The sequence below is a fragment of the Aedes albopictus genome, chromosome 3 (assembly GCF_035046485.1).
Source record: "Aedes albopictus strain Foshan chromosome 3, AalbF5, whole genome shotgun sequence".
Taxonomy (NCBI): Eukaryota; Metazoa; Arthropoda; class Insecta; order Diptera; family Culicidae; genus Aedes; species Aedes albopictus.
This window is the reverse complement of record NC_085138.1, coordinates 403,627,899-403,644,294: the sequence shown is the minus strand read 5'-3', so window position 1 is coordinate 403,644,294 and position 16,396 is coordinate 403,627,899. Positions and strand designations below refer to the sequence as shown.

The following is a 16,396-nucleotide window of genomic DNA, read 5'->3' as shown; positions in this document are numbered from 1 at the left end:
AAATTTCTGGTTATGCAACGTGTGTAACATGAGGATATGAAGTTATTCCGATTAGGCGATAAAGAAGAGTAAATTGCTTTTTATTGCTAGACAACGGTAATGGAACAATAAGTAATCGTCTTTATTATTGTGCGTCTAGGAAATAAAGCATTAAGATGAGTTCAAATGTTTCAATTTCAGGTAATGATCCGCTTATTGTTGTTAAGTAAGATGGGTTTGGTGGCCTTATGACAACTGTTACTTTTTAAAGTCTGCCTTTTATTATTCTATCATCTTTCCTTTCTTCGAAATTCTACTAATGCATATTATTGAATTAAGTTGAAAAATATGCTTCCCTTCCAGAAACTAAGACGACAGATTTACATAGGTTGACAAACAATGCTAAATTAATTACAAATGTTAATAGCCACTCGTTACATGCATGAAGGTTAGATTCTCATACCTTTTGCAAAAAATGTTGCATAATCAGTTGTTTTGAAATTGCATCCAGTATAGAGTTACACTTTCACCCCGCATTGAGTGCCTCATTTCAATCAGTAATAATAATATTATTTGTATTTCGTTCGAAGGTTTAGAATTGCAGATAACGTAATGAGGACACAATCTGTAACTTGTACTTCTGTGAAATTACGTTACAGAGCTAGTATAATTGCGAGACTTGAGCTGTTCAGTAGAATTTTGCGATTGGTTGTCAAAACGTTACTTAAAATGAAGTTTATTCTCAAATGTCTATTGCTGTTGATATCATCTTGTTGTTACAGTCATTGTACATCGTCCCAACCTAAATACCACATTGCAACTTACACGGTAACTATCCATGTTTTGTAAAAGACACCCCAAAAAATCTACAAACAATTCGCAGAGCAATTGGTTTGAGGCGGCGGAGTACTGCCACCGGATGAACAAGCAACTGGCCATACTGGACTCGGAGGAAAAGCAAAACGCCGCTGTGGAAGCCGCCCAAGCCGAGGAACTGCACCTGTCCGGATTCTTCGGAGTTTGGCTGGGTGCCACGGATTTGGCTCGGACGGGTAACTTCGTGTGGCACAACACCGGAGCGCGGATGCGTTTCTCCCGCTGGAAACCCGGCGAGCCCAGCGGTCGCGGTGAACATTGTGTGGTGCTGTACTACTGGCCCAAGCAGGGATTCAACTGGACCTGGAATGACGCTCCGTGCAGCACGGAGCTGTATGCCATCTGTGAGAGTGCGGGACAAAGCACGTGCATTCAAGAGTTTTAGCATTTGATTTTAGTGCGAACGGGTTCAATAAATCAGAAGAAGAAGAAGAAGTTATAATGCAGTTTTTGGGTGGTGTCAATTCATTCGGCCGAAGGCCATTAGCCGAATTGTTGTTGGGTCAACTAATCACTGCACTTCTGCTCTTTTTTTTTGTTTTCTGATTTAAAAAAAATGTAATTTGCCTTTCTCGTAAAACAAACAACAAAGTGTACTGAAAGGTATATGTTCACTCAAAAAACGAATTATTGTGCTATAAAAAAGCTCTATGTGAAAACAAATATTATCATATTTTCCAAGTTTGAAACTTGGGTAAAATAACAATTGTATAACATGAATAGAGCATCCAATACGAAATAATAACGAAAAAAAGATTAAAAATAACTAATTAGTCAAGGGAACAGACCCCGAGAGCCCAATCGAATTCCCACGAAATAAAACATGGGTAATATAGATATATTTCGTATGGAGAAGATGCTCGGAGTCCAGAAATGAGGACCATAAAATCCTATATAGTGGCTGTGTTGTGGAGTTTTGAGCTTTATAATCTGCAATATGTGTATATTCGATATGGGGTAGATTTTCGGAGTTCAAAAACGGTGACCAAAAATCAAAGATGGTTGTCTAAAATCCAAGAAAGCGGACAACAAATTAAGATGGCGGTTGTTTGCTACAGTTTTGAGCTCTAAAACTATGCAATATGGGTATATTTGATATGACACAGATGTTCAGAATCCAAAAATGGTGATCCAAGATTCTAATGTAGCAGTTCGAAATACAAGAGTGCGGCTGTTTTATGAAAGTTAAAGTTCCAAAACTATGCAAGATTAGTGTATTTGGCATGGGGAAGATGTTCGTAGTATAAAAATGGTTACAGGAGAATCCAAAATGGCGGTCCAAAATTCAAGATGATCTATCTCTCAAGTTGGAGCTCATTTAGTAGGGTTTTCAAACTTTACAATATGAGCACACCCATACCAAATGGGAAACATGTCTAGAATTCAAAGTTTTGTATTCAGAAAATTATAGATGTCCGCTGTTTTACGAGGTCTCTTAAACCATGCAATATGACTTTAATTTGTATGAGGAACAGTGCCGAAATAGTACAAAAAGCGTGTGTTATATGATTCCTTGCCTAACTTGATGCTATTTGTGCAAAGTTTTAGATAACTCTCTGTAAGTTGCAAGAAATGAAGAAAACAACGACACAGTTACCCGATCATCAAATTAGGAAAAGAAACATAATACCCACACTTTTTGCACTATTTTATTACCTTCTCACCATACAAACATTCAGTCCATTACTATATGTACAAGTCTAGTACTTCACCGATCGTGCCCTATTATTGGCATGTCTAACCGATTTATAATCCGTTTCGTATTCAGTTCTATTACTGCTGCATTTCAACTCATCCTGATGACCATTTCTCATAGAGACCATCCCAAGCAACACGCATGTCGTATAATAGTTACGGCAGTACAAGTTAAGGTTTCTTCAACAAGCTCCAACAAGTCTTCAGCAACGATTGGAGTCGAATCTTCTCAGGGGTTATTAACCAGACATTCAGTATTACATTTAATAAATTCTTATGGCATTTTTTCGGGGATTCCCCAAATCATAAATTTTTGCCCAAGAGATTCCTACAGCAATGTCTCCACGAATATCCTCAATATTTGATTCAGAATGGTTCCCTGGAGAAGAATTCAGAAGGATTTCAGAAGGAACGAGGAAATAGTGGTATTTCTTCACGAACTTCCATCAAACATGCCTCGAGTTCCTTTATGAATTTCTTCAGATATTTTTCCAAGAACTCTTGCAGGCATCCTTCAAATACATTCCATTAGCGATTGATTTAAACATTCCCTCATGCATTTTTCAGAAATGCCTTAAGTAACTGTTTCAGCTCTGGTTTTTTTTTTCGAGAGCTGATCTAAGAACTCTTTCAATGAGATTTCAGCAATGTTCTGCTGAGGTTCTTCTTAATATTTATACATGTGGAGTAATGGACGTATTTTGGCCCATCTAGGGAATTTTATTACATTTATCATAGAATCTCTGTAAAAATCTGGTGAAGGATTATTGGAAGTTCTAATAATAATTTGCCAAGATTTTGTAGAGATTATATGATAAATGTAATAACATTTCCAAGGTGGGCCAAAATACCTGCCCGGGCCAAAATACATCCACTATCCAATTCATGTATATTTTCATCCAAGGTTTTCTTCACAAATTCATTCAGATCTTCTTCTTTATAGCTGTATTTTCTTATTGGAACTGGCATGCCTTTTTTCAACTTAGTACCTTCACAGTTATAAATTCTCTGCCTGCCATTGCATGAATTTGTGTATTGTGAGGCATCCACAATGATACACTATGGGCAGAGTGTCGAGAAAACTTTCCGACCGGAGCGGGAAGCTTATCCACCGCCTCAGGACTGGCGATCCAAAGCCTTAACCATTGGGTATACTGGAGATCATAGATATTTTCATTGGAATGTCTCTATTTACACATTAAACTAGATAAAGCATTGCTTCCGAGATTTTCTTCCAAATTTTATTTCATACATTTTTTTTAAATCAGAAACCCCTCAAAAATCTTTCACAAACTCCTCTAGCATTTGCATCAGAAGGACTTCCAGAAATTTCTTCAAGCGTTCCACCTGGGATTTCTCCAACAGCCGTCCAGGGAGGTAAATTTATTATTCGTCCAGCGATGACTTCAGGAATTGCATAAATTGTTCCTTCTGAATTTTTTTTGTATTCCTTCGAATCGAAAAAAAAAATCCATTCAGAGACAAATCCATTCGGCAATTCGTTGAAGAATATTGACATCATAAATTTTTTAAAATTGCTCCAGGAATTATGTTAAATTTTTTTCCTAGTTTTTGGTCAAAGATTTCTCCAGGAATTACTGTAGAGGTTCCTGTAAAAATCCTTTCAAGTATAACTCCAGGATACCATCAGGATTTCTTAAGGACACATGCAGAAATTCCATCGGGAATACATTCAGATATTCCTGCATTAATTCTATAAGGAATTTCCATCAGGGATTAGTCCAGTGATTCTGTTGGAAATTTTTCAGTACTTCCTCGTGGTAATCTCTAAGGGATTTCTTCAAAGTTTCTCCCGAAATTCCTTCAGATATACTTCCAAACAATCCTTCAGGGTTACGTTCAGCAGTTCGTTCATTTTTTTTCTTTGAAGAACACATTCAGAAATTCCTTCTAGAACACCTTTACGAGTACCTTCATTAGTTTTATCAGGGATTCCCACAGCAATTCCTTCAGAATTTACTTCAAAGATTTATCCATGTTTTTTTCCGGAGCACCTCAGACATTTCTTTATGGTTCCCATTTAGGATTTGTAAATGCAAACCGTAAGAAATTCTGTCAAGGATTTCTATAAAAAAAAAACCGTCGGGAAATATTTATAAATTCCCCCTGGACATCTGTCAGGAATTTCCCCAAGATCTTAGCCGGAGTTTCCATCAGAAATACTTCCAGAAAGTACTTCACCTTCCGAAATTCTTTCCAGGATACCTTAAAGACTATTTAAAGGAATCATGAGTTTCTCCAAGGATACCGTCAGAGAGTCCTCCAGAAATTTCGTCAATGCATTCTGCAAAAATTCCATCAGATATTCTTCAAAGAATTTTGCTATGCCTAGTAGGATGTTGGGGTGCATATGATCCAGGCAGGCACGCTGAACGTTCACTTCATCAACGTGGTGCGGTAAACCTAACATCTTAGGAGGTTTAAAAACATTTTCGGAGATTGCCTCAGATATTCCTTATATACATGTTCCTTCAGAAAGTTAAAGTTGTTCTTCCAGGGGTATATTTAGAAATGCTGTCAGTTCACCAGAAATTCATGGATAGATTGTTCCACGAATTTTATGCAGTATCCTTCCAGGCATTCTGTCCAGAAAATCATTCTGGGATTTGACTAGGAATTTCAAGAGAGATTTTTGTAGGGCTATTTCGTAAAAAACCGCACTCGTCATCATCGTGGTCATAATCGTCACTGTTTTGTTCCCGTAGGTTAATACTTACGTTTACTGGTCTTGGCCGAGCTTATGTTTTGTAGCCCGCCTCATTGTTGTGCGCTTGGTTGTGCGTCTCCACTTTCTTTTTATTAGAGGAACATTGTTTGCTGTTTATCGGTCGGAATAACTGTCACGGAATATTTTTTTTACTGAAATATACGAGAATTGTGAAGCTGTATACTTCTAACCTCTTAAAGTTGTAGCTTGATCTTGGTTTTGCAGGAATTCAACCTGCCCAGCTTCAGATTTCGCTAGAATAAAGCTAACGTCGATCACGAGAATATTTTTCCTAACAATAAGTACTCTCATTTGTACTTGATGGGCCACAAATCATAACAGTGAGTATACGTCGAATGAAGCATTACCACCACTTACTGGTATCGGTTCTGGGCCAATGGACTACCCGCTTGGCGCACACCCACAGTTGATCAGCAGGAGTAAATCAATTTTATTTTGTATGGTGAAAAGCATCTAAACTTGAATTACTTGAAATAGAAAGCTTTTACTGAAAAAATATTTGGTAGGCTTAATAGTAGTTACCATTGTGCACAACCACTACCAAATATTTTTTCGAATAATGTATTCCACTTCGATAAATTTACCTTTAGATGCTATTCGCCATACAATATTTTTGCGATTTACTTTTAGCGATTTTTCGCGCATAGAAGCTAGCGCCACATTGGTCGACGCGGAGAGTAGGAAAACAGCCGATGTAGTTAATTCATTAATTACCTGTATCGGCTGTTTTCCTACTCTCCTCGTCGACCAATGTGGCGCTAGCTTCTATGCGCGAAAAACCGCTAAAAGTAAATCGCAAAAATATTGTATGGCGAATAGCATCTAAAGACACATTTCTCGAAGGGAAATACATTATTCGAAAAAATATTTGGTAGTGGTTGTGCCGGTTGTGCACAATGGCAACCACTATTATGCCTACCAAATATTTTTGTAGGAAGAGCTTTCTATTTCAAGTAATTCAAGTTTAGATGCTTTTCGCCATACAAAATTAAATGGATTTACTCCTGCTGATCAACTGTGGCTGCGCGTCAAGCGGGCAGTCCATTCGCGAGTGAAAAGTCAACACAACGCTTAAGCCTGGAACACATAGCGTCCGTTCCGTCGAGGTTTACGTTTTTTGACAGTTTTCCCATGGGAAATGTGTCAAACTACTGTCACGCACACGCAAAGGTATGCATTGTGTGGGGCACTTAACTCACGATTCCGAGAGTAAACAGTGTGAGAGCTTCTTCGCAACTGCCTGCTTCGTGAGTAAGAAGCAGAACGAAAACAAAAGCACTCATAAGTTTTTATTCGCGAAGAACTAGTGGAGGTACGGGAAGTGCATTTTAGTGTGGTAATACAGTATTGTTCCGATTTTATCACGCCCCTTTTCGAAAATGCTTTTAAATGTCCTGCAAAATCTATACGCATTTTCTATATTTTTAACGTTGCAAAACACGCCTTCAATATTAATCTTGAAGAAGAGGGGAAACAGTTTCTCTCAAATGTAACAGCAAATTAATGAAAAATGGAGGACTGACACGCGGGGGGCGTGATGGAAACGGAACATTACTGTAATACAGTCCGGATTTGCTGGTTGGGTCACGACTGCGCCCCGATTAGCGAATCGTGTTCGTTCATTGGGGAAACTGACAACTGATCAAAATGCTCTAGACACACGCAAGTGACGAGAAATACGTCACGAAACACTCACATACTTGCGCAAACGTTCTGTGATGCGACGGCGGTCAGACGTCAAACTCGTTTTGACATCTATTTTGACATTGATAGAGCTTTTTAATTGGGTTTTGCCCCAACCAGTGAACATTCCACCGTCGAGACAGCCCATCTAACGAGCTCTCAATTAGTGAATCGTCACTGTAGCATTAGGCCGTGTCGATTTTTGCAAAATTGCGAATACACAATCCCGAATAGTCACAAATGGTTGCAAGTGGACCCAAATGAAGCCCTGCAAAATTTAAAAATTCTAAAAAATCGGTAAGCTAGTCCGCAATCGACTTGAAGTTTTATATGGGAATTTTAATTTTTCAGTATGGGGAAATCCAACTTTTCAAACTTTTGAAGAAAAAGGCACATTAAAGCAACTCTAAAAATCCGCTCCCCCCCTGAAGATTTAGTGCATATATTAGGGAACATTTTGTTAGAAGACAACTTTTTAGTTGCACTTAAGATAAGGGCGTAATTAAATTTCGAAACAATGGACATTTTATTCGTATGATTTCTAACTTTTTTAATTGGCATCACTGCACGTTTTGCGTGTTGAAGAGGGTGGTAACAGCCATCTGCGGCGTCACCACCCGTCGCTGGGTGGAGACGCAAGTACCTGATAAAAATGAGATAGTTAGGATTGTAAATATTGCTTTATAAAAACTTAGTATCTTCGGCAAAGTTGTTGGCATGGTCAAGAGCTGTCCAGTGATGAACTGAATCATTGGCAAATCCATCGCTGGGCGGCGCTAGTGTGCATACAAACTACATGCAATAGTATTAACGTATATGCGTGTATCTCAATAACGTGATAATTTAACTGTGTGGTGTCTTCGACAAAGTTGTTGGCTGGGCCACAGGCTATCCAGTGACGAACCAAGTAAGTAGGAATTCAACCGATAGGCGGCGCTAGTGTACATACAAACTGGATGCAAAAGTACAAACGTATATGTGTATCTCAATAACGTGATAATTTAAGTAGGTGGTGTCTTCGACAAATTTGTTGGGTGGACCACGGGCTATCCAGTGACGAACGCAATACAGTCTAGACTCCTACTACACGGTTAGTTCGGGGGTGCAGTAGGAATCCGTGTTATAGGAATCCCAGAGCTTATGGGATTTCGCCTAATTGGGGGTGTGAGCGAATATATCAGGAGTATTACAAGATAGCACCATACTTTCTTTGGCAAAGTTGTAGTACTAGAATAGATCTACCACACAATGCGAACTAACATCAAATTAGTTGGCAATTTGGCCGATAGAGGCGCTATGTAGAAGTGGTTGCTTATGTTCACTCGCCAGTAGAAGTACTCATAAGTTATCGCTTGCGATATCTCAAGATCTACTTGATTTGGAACAATGCTGTCTTCGGCAAAGTTGTTCAGTAGGTCAAGAACAATCTGGTGGCTAACTAATTAGTTTGTGATTTCGCCGCTAGGTGGTGCTAGTTGTCAAGTAAAGTTTCAAACTTCTCTAGCTCGCGATCCAGATCAGATAGAAAAGTGCCGTCTTCGTCAGAGTTTTTCAGGAAGTGAAAACCTATCTGGTGATTCAACATATAGTTGGTGATTTCGCCGCTAGGTGCCACTAGTTGTTAAGTAAAATTTCAAACTTTTTTAGCTCGCGATCCAGAGCAAATAGAAAAGTATCGTCTTCGGCTAAGTTCTTCAGGAAGTCAAGAGCTATCTAATGACTTAACATTAAGTTTGTAATTTCGCCGCTAGGTGACGCTAGTTGTCAAGTAAAGTTTCAAACTTCTCTAGCTCGCGATCCAGATCAGATAGAAAAGTGCCGTCTTCGTCAGAGTTTTTCGGGAAGTAAAAACCTATCTGTTGATTCAATATTTAGTTGGTGATTTCGTTGCTAGGTGGCGCTAGTTGTTAAGTAAAATCTTAAACTTCTTTAGCTCGCGATCCAGAGCAGATAGAAGAGACTCGTCTTCGACAAAGTTCTTCAGGAAGTCAAGAACAATCTTGTGATGTAACAATTAGTTGGTGATTTCGCCACTAGGTGGCACTAGTTGTCAAGTAAAGTTTCAAACTCCGCTATCTCGGGATCCAAAGCAGATCGAAAAGTATCGTCTTCGGCAAAGGTCTTCAGGAAGTCAAGAGCTATCTAATGACTTAACATTTAGTTTGTGTGTAATTTCGCTGTTAGGTGGTGATTTTGCCTCTAGCTCGCGATCCAGCGCAGATAGAAAAGTGTCGTCTTCGGCAAAGTTCTTCAGGAAGTCAAGAACAATCTTGTAATGTAACAATTAGTTTGTAATTTTCGCCGTTAGGTGACGCTAGTTGTCAAGTAAAGTTTCAAACTTCTATAGCTCGCGATCCAGATCAGATAGAAAAGTGCCGTCTTCGTCAGAGTTTTTCAGGAAGTAAAAACCTATCTGATGATTCAAAATTTAGTTGTTGGTTTCACCGCTAGGTGGTGTTAGTTGTCAAGTAAAGTTTCAAACTTCTCTAGCTCGCGATCCAGAGCAGATAGAAAAGTGTCGTCTTTAGCAAAGTTTTTAGGAATTCAAAACCTCAGTGGTGATTCAACATTTAGGTTATGGTTTCGCCGCTAGGTGACGCTAGTTTTTAAGTAAAATTTTAAACTTCTCTAGCTCGCGATCCAGAGCAGATAGAAAAGTGTCGTCTTCGGCAAAGTTCTTCAGGAAGTCAGGAGCTATCCAATTAAATAACATTTGGTTTGTGATTTCACCGCTAGGTGGCGCTATTTGTCAAGTAAAATTTTAAACTTCTCTGACTCGCTATTCAGAGCAGTTGGAAAAGTGTCGTCTTCGGCAAAGTTCTACAGGAAGTCATGAGCTATTTAGTGAATTAACAATTAGTTTGTGATTTCGCCGCTAGGTGGTGCTAGTTGTCAAGCAGGGTTCCTGATTTTCACTTTTCATTTTCTTCCACATTTAAAGGTAGTCAGCAGCGAACGGTTGTCGCTTTAGTTTGTGTGTTTGCTTGTCAGCGACGACAGTTAACTCCGGCGAACGGTGGGAAGCCACACTTGGAAATTACTCATTCGTCCACATTGGCATCGCAAGCGATCGAGCGGTGATGCGATTCTTGAGTGATACGAGTGATTTTGTGCATACGATTTTTTTTATGTTTTCAAAAAATGTTCATTATTTTCTTTGCTAATCTAGCATTTCAGCAATAATACACTAAAAATTTATGCATTACATGCAAAATTTCTCTTCAAGTTATGATAATAGCCGCTTCGATCACTCACCAGCATTCTTCACCATTCGCCATTCATTCATTCGCGTGCGATCGAAACTGCGACGAACGGCAACTGCGTCAAAGTCAATAAATTTGTGCATCGCTTCCCACTGGTGATGGGGTTGCATGTTTGATCACGACTATCCGTTTGCTGCATCTTTCTCGATTCGCTTTAGCAAAGAGGAATGAATATGAATGGAGTGAGGCGAATATACCGATCCTTGTTATCAAGTAAAGTTTCAAACTTCTCTAGCTCGCAATCCAGAGCAGATAGAAAAGTGTGAAAAACCGCCGCGCAAAGAAAAAACAATGATAGAACAACATTGACGACTAGCTTTTTCATTGCCAGTAAAGGGTTGAATGAACCCGAGGATAAACTTCAATGATAAATAGTCGACCACCAAAGTTTTTCTCATCCTTTTTGTTCCTTGTAAACGAGCGGCGACTGGCCAAGGAAACGCCACTAGGAAGTAGCATTTATTGGTGTTTCAGCGCGTATGCTATTGTTGCACCGTAATAGTTCTGCTGCTTAATAGTAATCCCAAGTAACACGCTTGTCACATAAGGGCGGAACAAAAACCTGCTGCTGTAACTTTTATGTGACAAGTGCGTTACTTGGGAAGGATTGACAATTCAGAGGTGCGATGTTTGATCCCAGATGCAAACTTTTTTGTACATATATTGAAATTCATATTTGGGTGTTACTGTGCGACAACATAGACTCCGTCCACAGACAAACAGACGTAACACTCTTAAACATGGCTTGGCACGTGCATTTAAATATCAATTCAAATTTCATTTAATTTCCACTATCCTTCCACCAGAGGCGCTAGTGTTCGATCGTTTTGACGTTTGCCAGTGTACACGTTGCTGAATCATGCAATCGACAGTATCTCGAGCGGTTCTTCGAACAGGTGGCTGTGTGCAATGGAAATACACTAGAACTCCAATGAAGCTATAGTCACTTTTCCTATTTAATTAAATTAATTACTTTTATTGTAATAATTGATTGTTTTTAAGTGTCCAGCTTGAAGAGCATCACTTGTTTCAGTAAACAAAAATAGTTTGACACTTCTAGTACCGCTACTGATGCTGTAAGGGCGTGGCAAACTAGATGTTTGTCACACGAACAGTCGCGATATTGGACTTCTGTGGCTAGTTATTCTAATCTGTGTGCTCATGTAAAATATACCGGGCAAAAGTTTTTGATGAATTTCCTCCAAAAATTACGTCTGTTTGTCTGTGCTTCGTTGCTTAGCGTACTTGAGCGAAGAGTGAAACAAAACGGCAAAAGATTTCATTTTTCTTAAAAATGGAAGCCCTTCATGCAACTAATTGTTGAATCATCAGATTGCTCTTGACTTCCTGAAGAACTTAGCCGAAGACGATACTTTTCTATTTGCTCTGGATCGCGAGCTAAAAAAGTTTGAAATTTTACTTAACAACTAGTGGCACCTAGCGGCGAAATCACCAACTATATGTTGAATCACCAGATAGGTTTTCACTTCCTGAAAAACTCTGACGAAGACGGCACTTTTCTATCTGATCTGGATCGCGAGCTAGAGAAGTTTGAAACTTTACTTGACAACTAGCACCACCTAGCGGCGAAATCACAAACTAATTAGTTAGCCACCAGATTGTTCTTGACCTACTGAACAACTTTGCCGAAGACAGCATTGTTCCAAATCAAGTAGATCTTGAGATATCGCAAGCGATAACTTATGAGTACTTCTACTGGCGAGTGAACATAAGCAACCACTTCTACATAGCGCCTCTATCGGCCAAATTGCCAACTAATTTGATGTTAGTTCGCATTGTGTGGTAGATCTATTCTAGTACTACAACTTTGCCAAAGAAAGTATGGTGCTATCTTGTAATACTCCTGATATATTCGCTCACACCCCCAATTAGGCGAAATCCCATAAGCTCTGGGATTCCTATAACACGGATTCCTACTGCACCCCCGAACTAACCGTGTAGTAGGAGTCTAGACTGTATTGCGTTCGTCACTGGATAGCCCGTGGTCCACCCAACAAATTTGTCGAAGACACCACCTACTTAAATTATCACGTTATTGAGATACACATATACGTTTGTACTTTTGCATCCAGTTTGTATGTACACTAGCGCCGCCTATCGGTTGAATTCCTACTTACTTGGTTCGTCACTGGATAGCCTGTGGCCCAGCCAACAACTTTGTCGAAGACACCACACAGTTAAATTATCACGTTATTGAGATACACGCATATACGTTAATACTATTGCATGTAGTTTGTATGCACACTAGCGCCGCCCAGCGATGGATTTGCCAATGATTCAGTTCATCACTGGACAGCTCTTGACCATGCCAACAACTTTGCCGAAGATACTAAGTTTTTATAAAGCAATATTTACAATCCTAACTATCTCATTTTTATCAGGTACTTGCGTCTCCACCCAGCGACGGGTGGTGACGCCGCAGATGGCTGTTACCACCCTCTTCAACACGCAAAACGTGCAGTGATGCCAATTAAAAAAGTTAGAAATCATACGAATAAAATGTCCATTGTTTCGAAATTTAATTACGCCCTTATCTTAAGTGCAACTAAAAAGTTGTCTTCTAACAAAATGTTCCCTAATATATGCACTAAATCTTCAGGGGGGGAGCGGATTTTTAGAGTTGCTTTAATGTGCCTTTTTCTTCAAAAGTTTGAAAAGTTGGATTTCCCCATACTGAAAAATTAAAATTCCCATATAAAACTTCAAGTCGATTGCGGACTAGCTTACCGATTTTTTAGAATTTTTAAATTTTGCAGGGCTTCATTTGGGTCCATTTGCAACTATTTGTGACTATTCGGGATTGTGTATTCGCAATTTTGCAAAAATCGACACGGCCTACTGTAGCATATCCAGTGATTGTCCATCATAAACTAATGCTTTATGCTGCATTGTTTCTGAAAAGCAACACTGCTAGTCATAAAAATGCGTTTTTCGTCAAAGAATTCATCGATGCTTCGTGAATCATCCGCGAGTGCTTGCCAGCTTCGTTTACTCACGAATAAAGAAGTGCGAGTAATCTGGGGCTTCTGTTGTTCACGAGTAGGTTTGTTTTGGTTTGTGTCTGCTCAGCTACAATCTTCATCATTTTCCATCTCTGCATGCGACGCCACCAGAAGCAGTTCTCCAGTTTACCGCCGAATATTGTTTGCAGCATTTACCCATTCTAGGGTAAATGTACCAATAGTGGTGCTATTAGTAGCACGTTGTAGTAAAATAATTGAAAAAAAAAATAAAAATGCCATAAAATAAAAACTTTGAAAACGTTAATCGGTAGTTTTCCACTTAAATTTTCTAGAAAAAAAAATATAAAAACCATTGTTTATTACAGTTTTTGCTAATAAATCACTTGAACCAACTATAGGTACACACTTAGTTTTTAATACCGAACTCGGTTTAATTTTTAAACGAACTTAATCGGTTGCCACTGATGAACCGAGGGATTCGGTACGTTTGTGATATTTTGTTGATTGAAACCGAGTGTTCGTTAGAAATGACAGATTCATATGTCATAACTACCGAAAAGCTCGGTTCTTCTGGAGAATATACAAATTCGGTGAACAGATACCGAGAAAACTCGGTTCACCGTGCTGGCGAGCTCAACATTCGGTCAGCCATGTTTGTTTTACTCAACGTTTGTCACGTTGAAATTTTCCAGTGATTTGTGGATTAACTAGTCTCGATGTTTGCGAATACAGAAGGAGTCCGCTTGAGAATGACGGTGAGTGGTTTTATAATTTGAATATTACCATCTATATTCATAATAATGTGTGCTTGATTCTATTTTTCCTACTATGTTCCAGTTGATACCCGCGCAACTTCCGGATGCGAGTTAACTCCTCCGGTAATATGGAACCAGCCAACATTTCGAACGAAAATGCCATTGGAATCCGTATCGCTTTAAACAAAATGCAACCTTTTAATGGGTTCAAATGAGTGATTAATAAAATATGCGAAGAAATTATATTGGTTTTATTTTTATTCGACTTCTCGGTCCAAAAACTCCTAAGATATTCCAAAACAACCGATCTTCGGTTTCATTTTTTGCTTTAGATCCAACCGACCACTTCGGTAAGTTTGACGTTTAGGGTCAAATTCAATTTGTAACGAACACTCGGTTCATTCATTTTTTTTTCAACCGAACAGCCAACCGAGAGTTCAGCAGATAAAAACTTAGTGTAGAATTAGCAACTAGTTAAAATACACAAAAATAAAAAAAAAGATAAAAACTCGGTTCAAATTTAACCGAGTTCGGTTTAATTTTCTAAGTGTGTACACGGTTCCTATTGTGGAGGTAAAATTTTACATTGGTTCCTATAGTGGCGCATCCCATTGAATTCTTATGGGACCCACCACTATGCACTCAGCGAAAAAAAACTAGCGAAATTCATCGAAATACCTTATGAAAATTTGCTATAACTAATTCTTATGGATGACATAAGAATACCTTATGAAAATTCATCGTGCTGGCTATGACATATTTCATAAGATAGACTTATGAAAAGAACAAAAAAATCTTGAAATGATGCAGACTGGATTCGATCCATGAACGTCGGGATCACTGAGCCCGTGTTTTATCCACACGGCTACCGACGCTTGAGAATACCATGTTGCTAAACATGAATAAAAGCCAAGCTGTGAGACGATTTTACGTCATAGAGTGACCTTATGAAATTCATCCGAATCATTATGAACTATTTAAAGGCCGTTTCATAAGTTGGACCTTATGGAACTCTTAAGGTTATTTTACTGAGTGTAGGAACACTACCGCCACTATAGGTGCAAAGGGCCAAACAATAAGGAAATTAATTGTTTGAAATAGGTTTTTCGGCTAATCCTGAACACAAAACTGAATGAATGTTATTAATTAGGTATGATGCATCTATTAAAAATGTCATTTGCAAGATTTTTGGTCGAAATAGTACTAAATTGCCACTGCCACCACTATTGGTACTACCTCCACTAAGGGAGCTTTTACCCCATTCGTTTTAACAATACTCATTCTACTCGAAAAGAAGAATGCGAGCAAAAGTTAACAGGTCCGATTGATCGAAGCAAAGTATGTCAACTAATCTCTATAGCTTTCCTACTTATGGTTGGTATCGCAATCAAATTAATTATTTTTCTAGAATCTTCCTTCGTCCTTTACATAAGAAGAACTAAACCTTATGTTTAGTTGCTATGTGACAACGATTCTTCAGATATGTAAAATACAATTTGCTGCACTCATGGCAAAACTCTCATTATTTCTTTTTCAAAAAATCCTTTTCATTATTTTGTTTTTTATCCATGTGAGGCTCACACCTTCTCATAAAAAGAATAGTAAAAATTTATTTTGGCCATTCTTCTTCTAATTGACCGTTCCCTTGGAAATTCTTAACAAATTGAAGCATTTCTCTAAATTGAATGTATTTCTGCTAACTATGCAATCCAATTTGAATTTGCTTCTCTGTTCCGCTTTTCCAGACGAGATCATAATCTACTTACACGGAAGCAATGAAAATTGTCTCATCAACCCAGTGTTTGCTTCAAGCGTACCAAGTCCACCTACCGGTTCCATCAACTTCCATCAAGGGAAAAGGACGTCCGTCGATGAAATGGTCAGTAAAGATCCAACCAATCTAATTGACATTACAAATTCCATTGTGACCGCTTTGTATGTATCATGACTTGCCAATGTGGACCGCCCCCGCATGTGGTGGTGCGATACAATGCGAAACGATTGATTGGAATTTCCTCGAACAACCTGATGGATGGAGGAGCTGGACCTTTGTAGCAGGAGTGCTTTCCTTTCGGGAAGTAAATCCGGCTGGACACAATCCGGAGTTACAAAATTTCAACCAGTTGTCGAGTCATTCCCACAACGAGAAACGTGTCCTTTCAGTTTTCTATGGAAGGAGTGCATTCAACAATTCAGCAGTGTTCGGATGGAGAAGTGGGTAAGTTTAGATTCCAAGAATGCCAAAGAAGACACTTTGTGTGATTTTTCGTCAGAATTTCGCCCAGGTGGTCCATCTCTTTGTTTCGGATTGTGCAGAGGTATTGTGTGGTGATAGAGAAACAAGCCATGCATATTTTAACCTGAATGCCTTTAACTTGCAGTAGAGTGCATTGTCAGTCGAATAAATTGTGG

At 38.9% G+C, this 16,396-nt stretch overlaps 1 protein-coding gene across 1 annotated transcript; it reads left to right on the top strand.

Moving 5' to 3' along the window:
- Positions 1–648: 648 nt before the first annotated feature.
- LOC109411420 (perlucin-like protein) lies at positions 649–1,301 on the top strand. The gene is made up of 2 exons (XM_029876353.2): positions 649–807; positions 863–1,301. The coding sequence occupies exons 1-2, from the start codon at positions 709–711 to the stop codon at positions 1,238–1,240; spliced, it is 477 nt and encodes a 158-aa protein (XP_029732213.1). The 5' UTR covers positions 649–708; the 3' UTR covers positions 1,241–1,301.
- Positions 1,302–16,396: the final 15,095 nt, after the last annotated feature.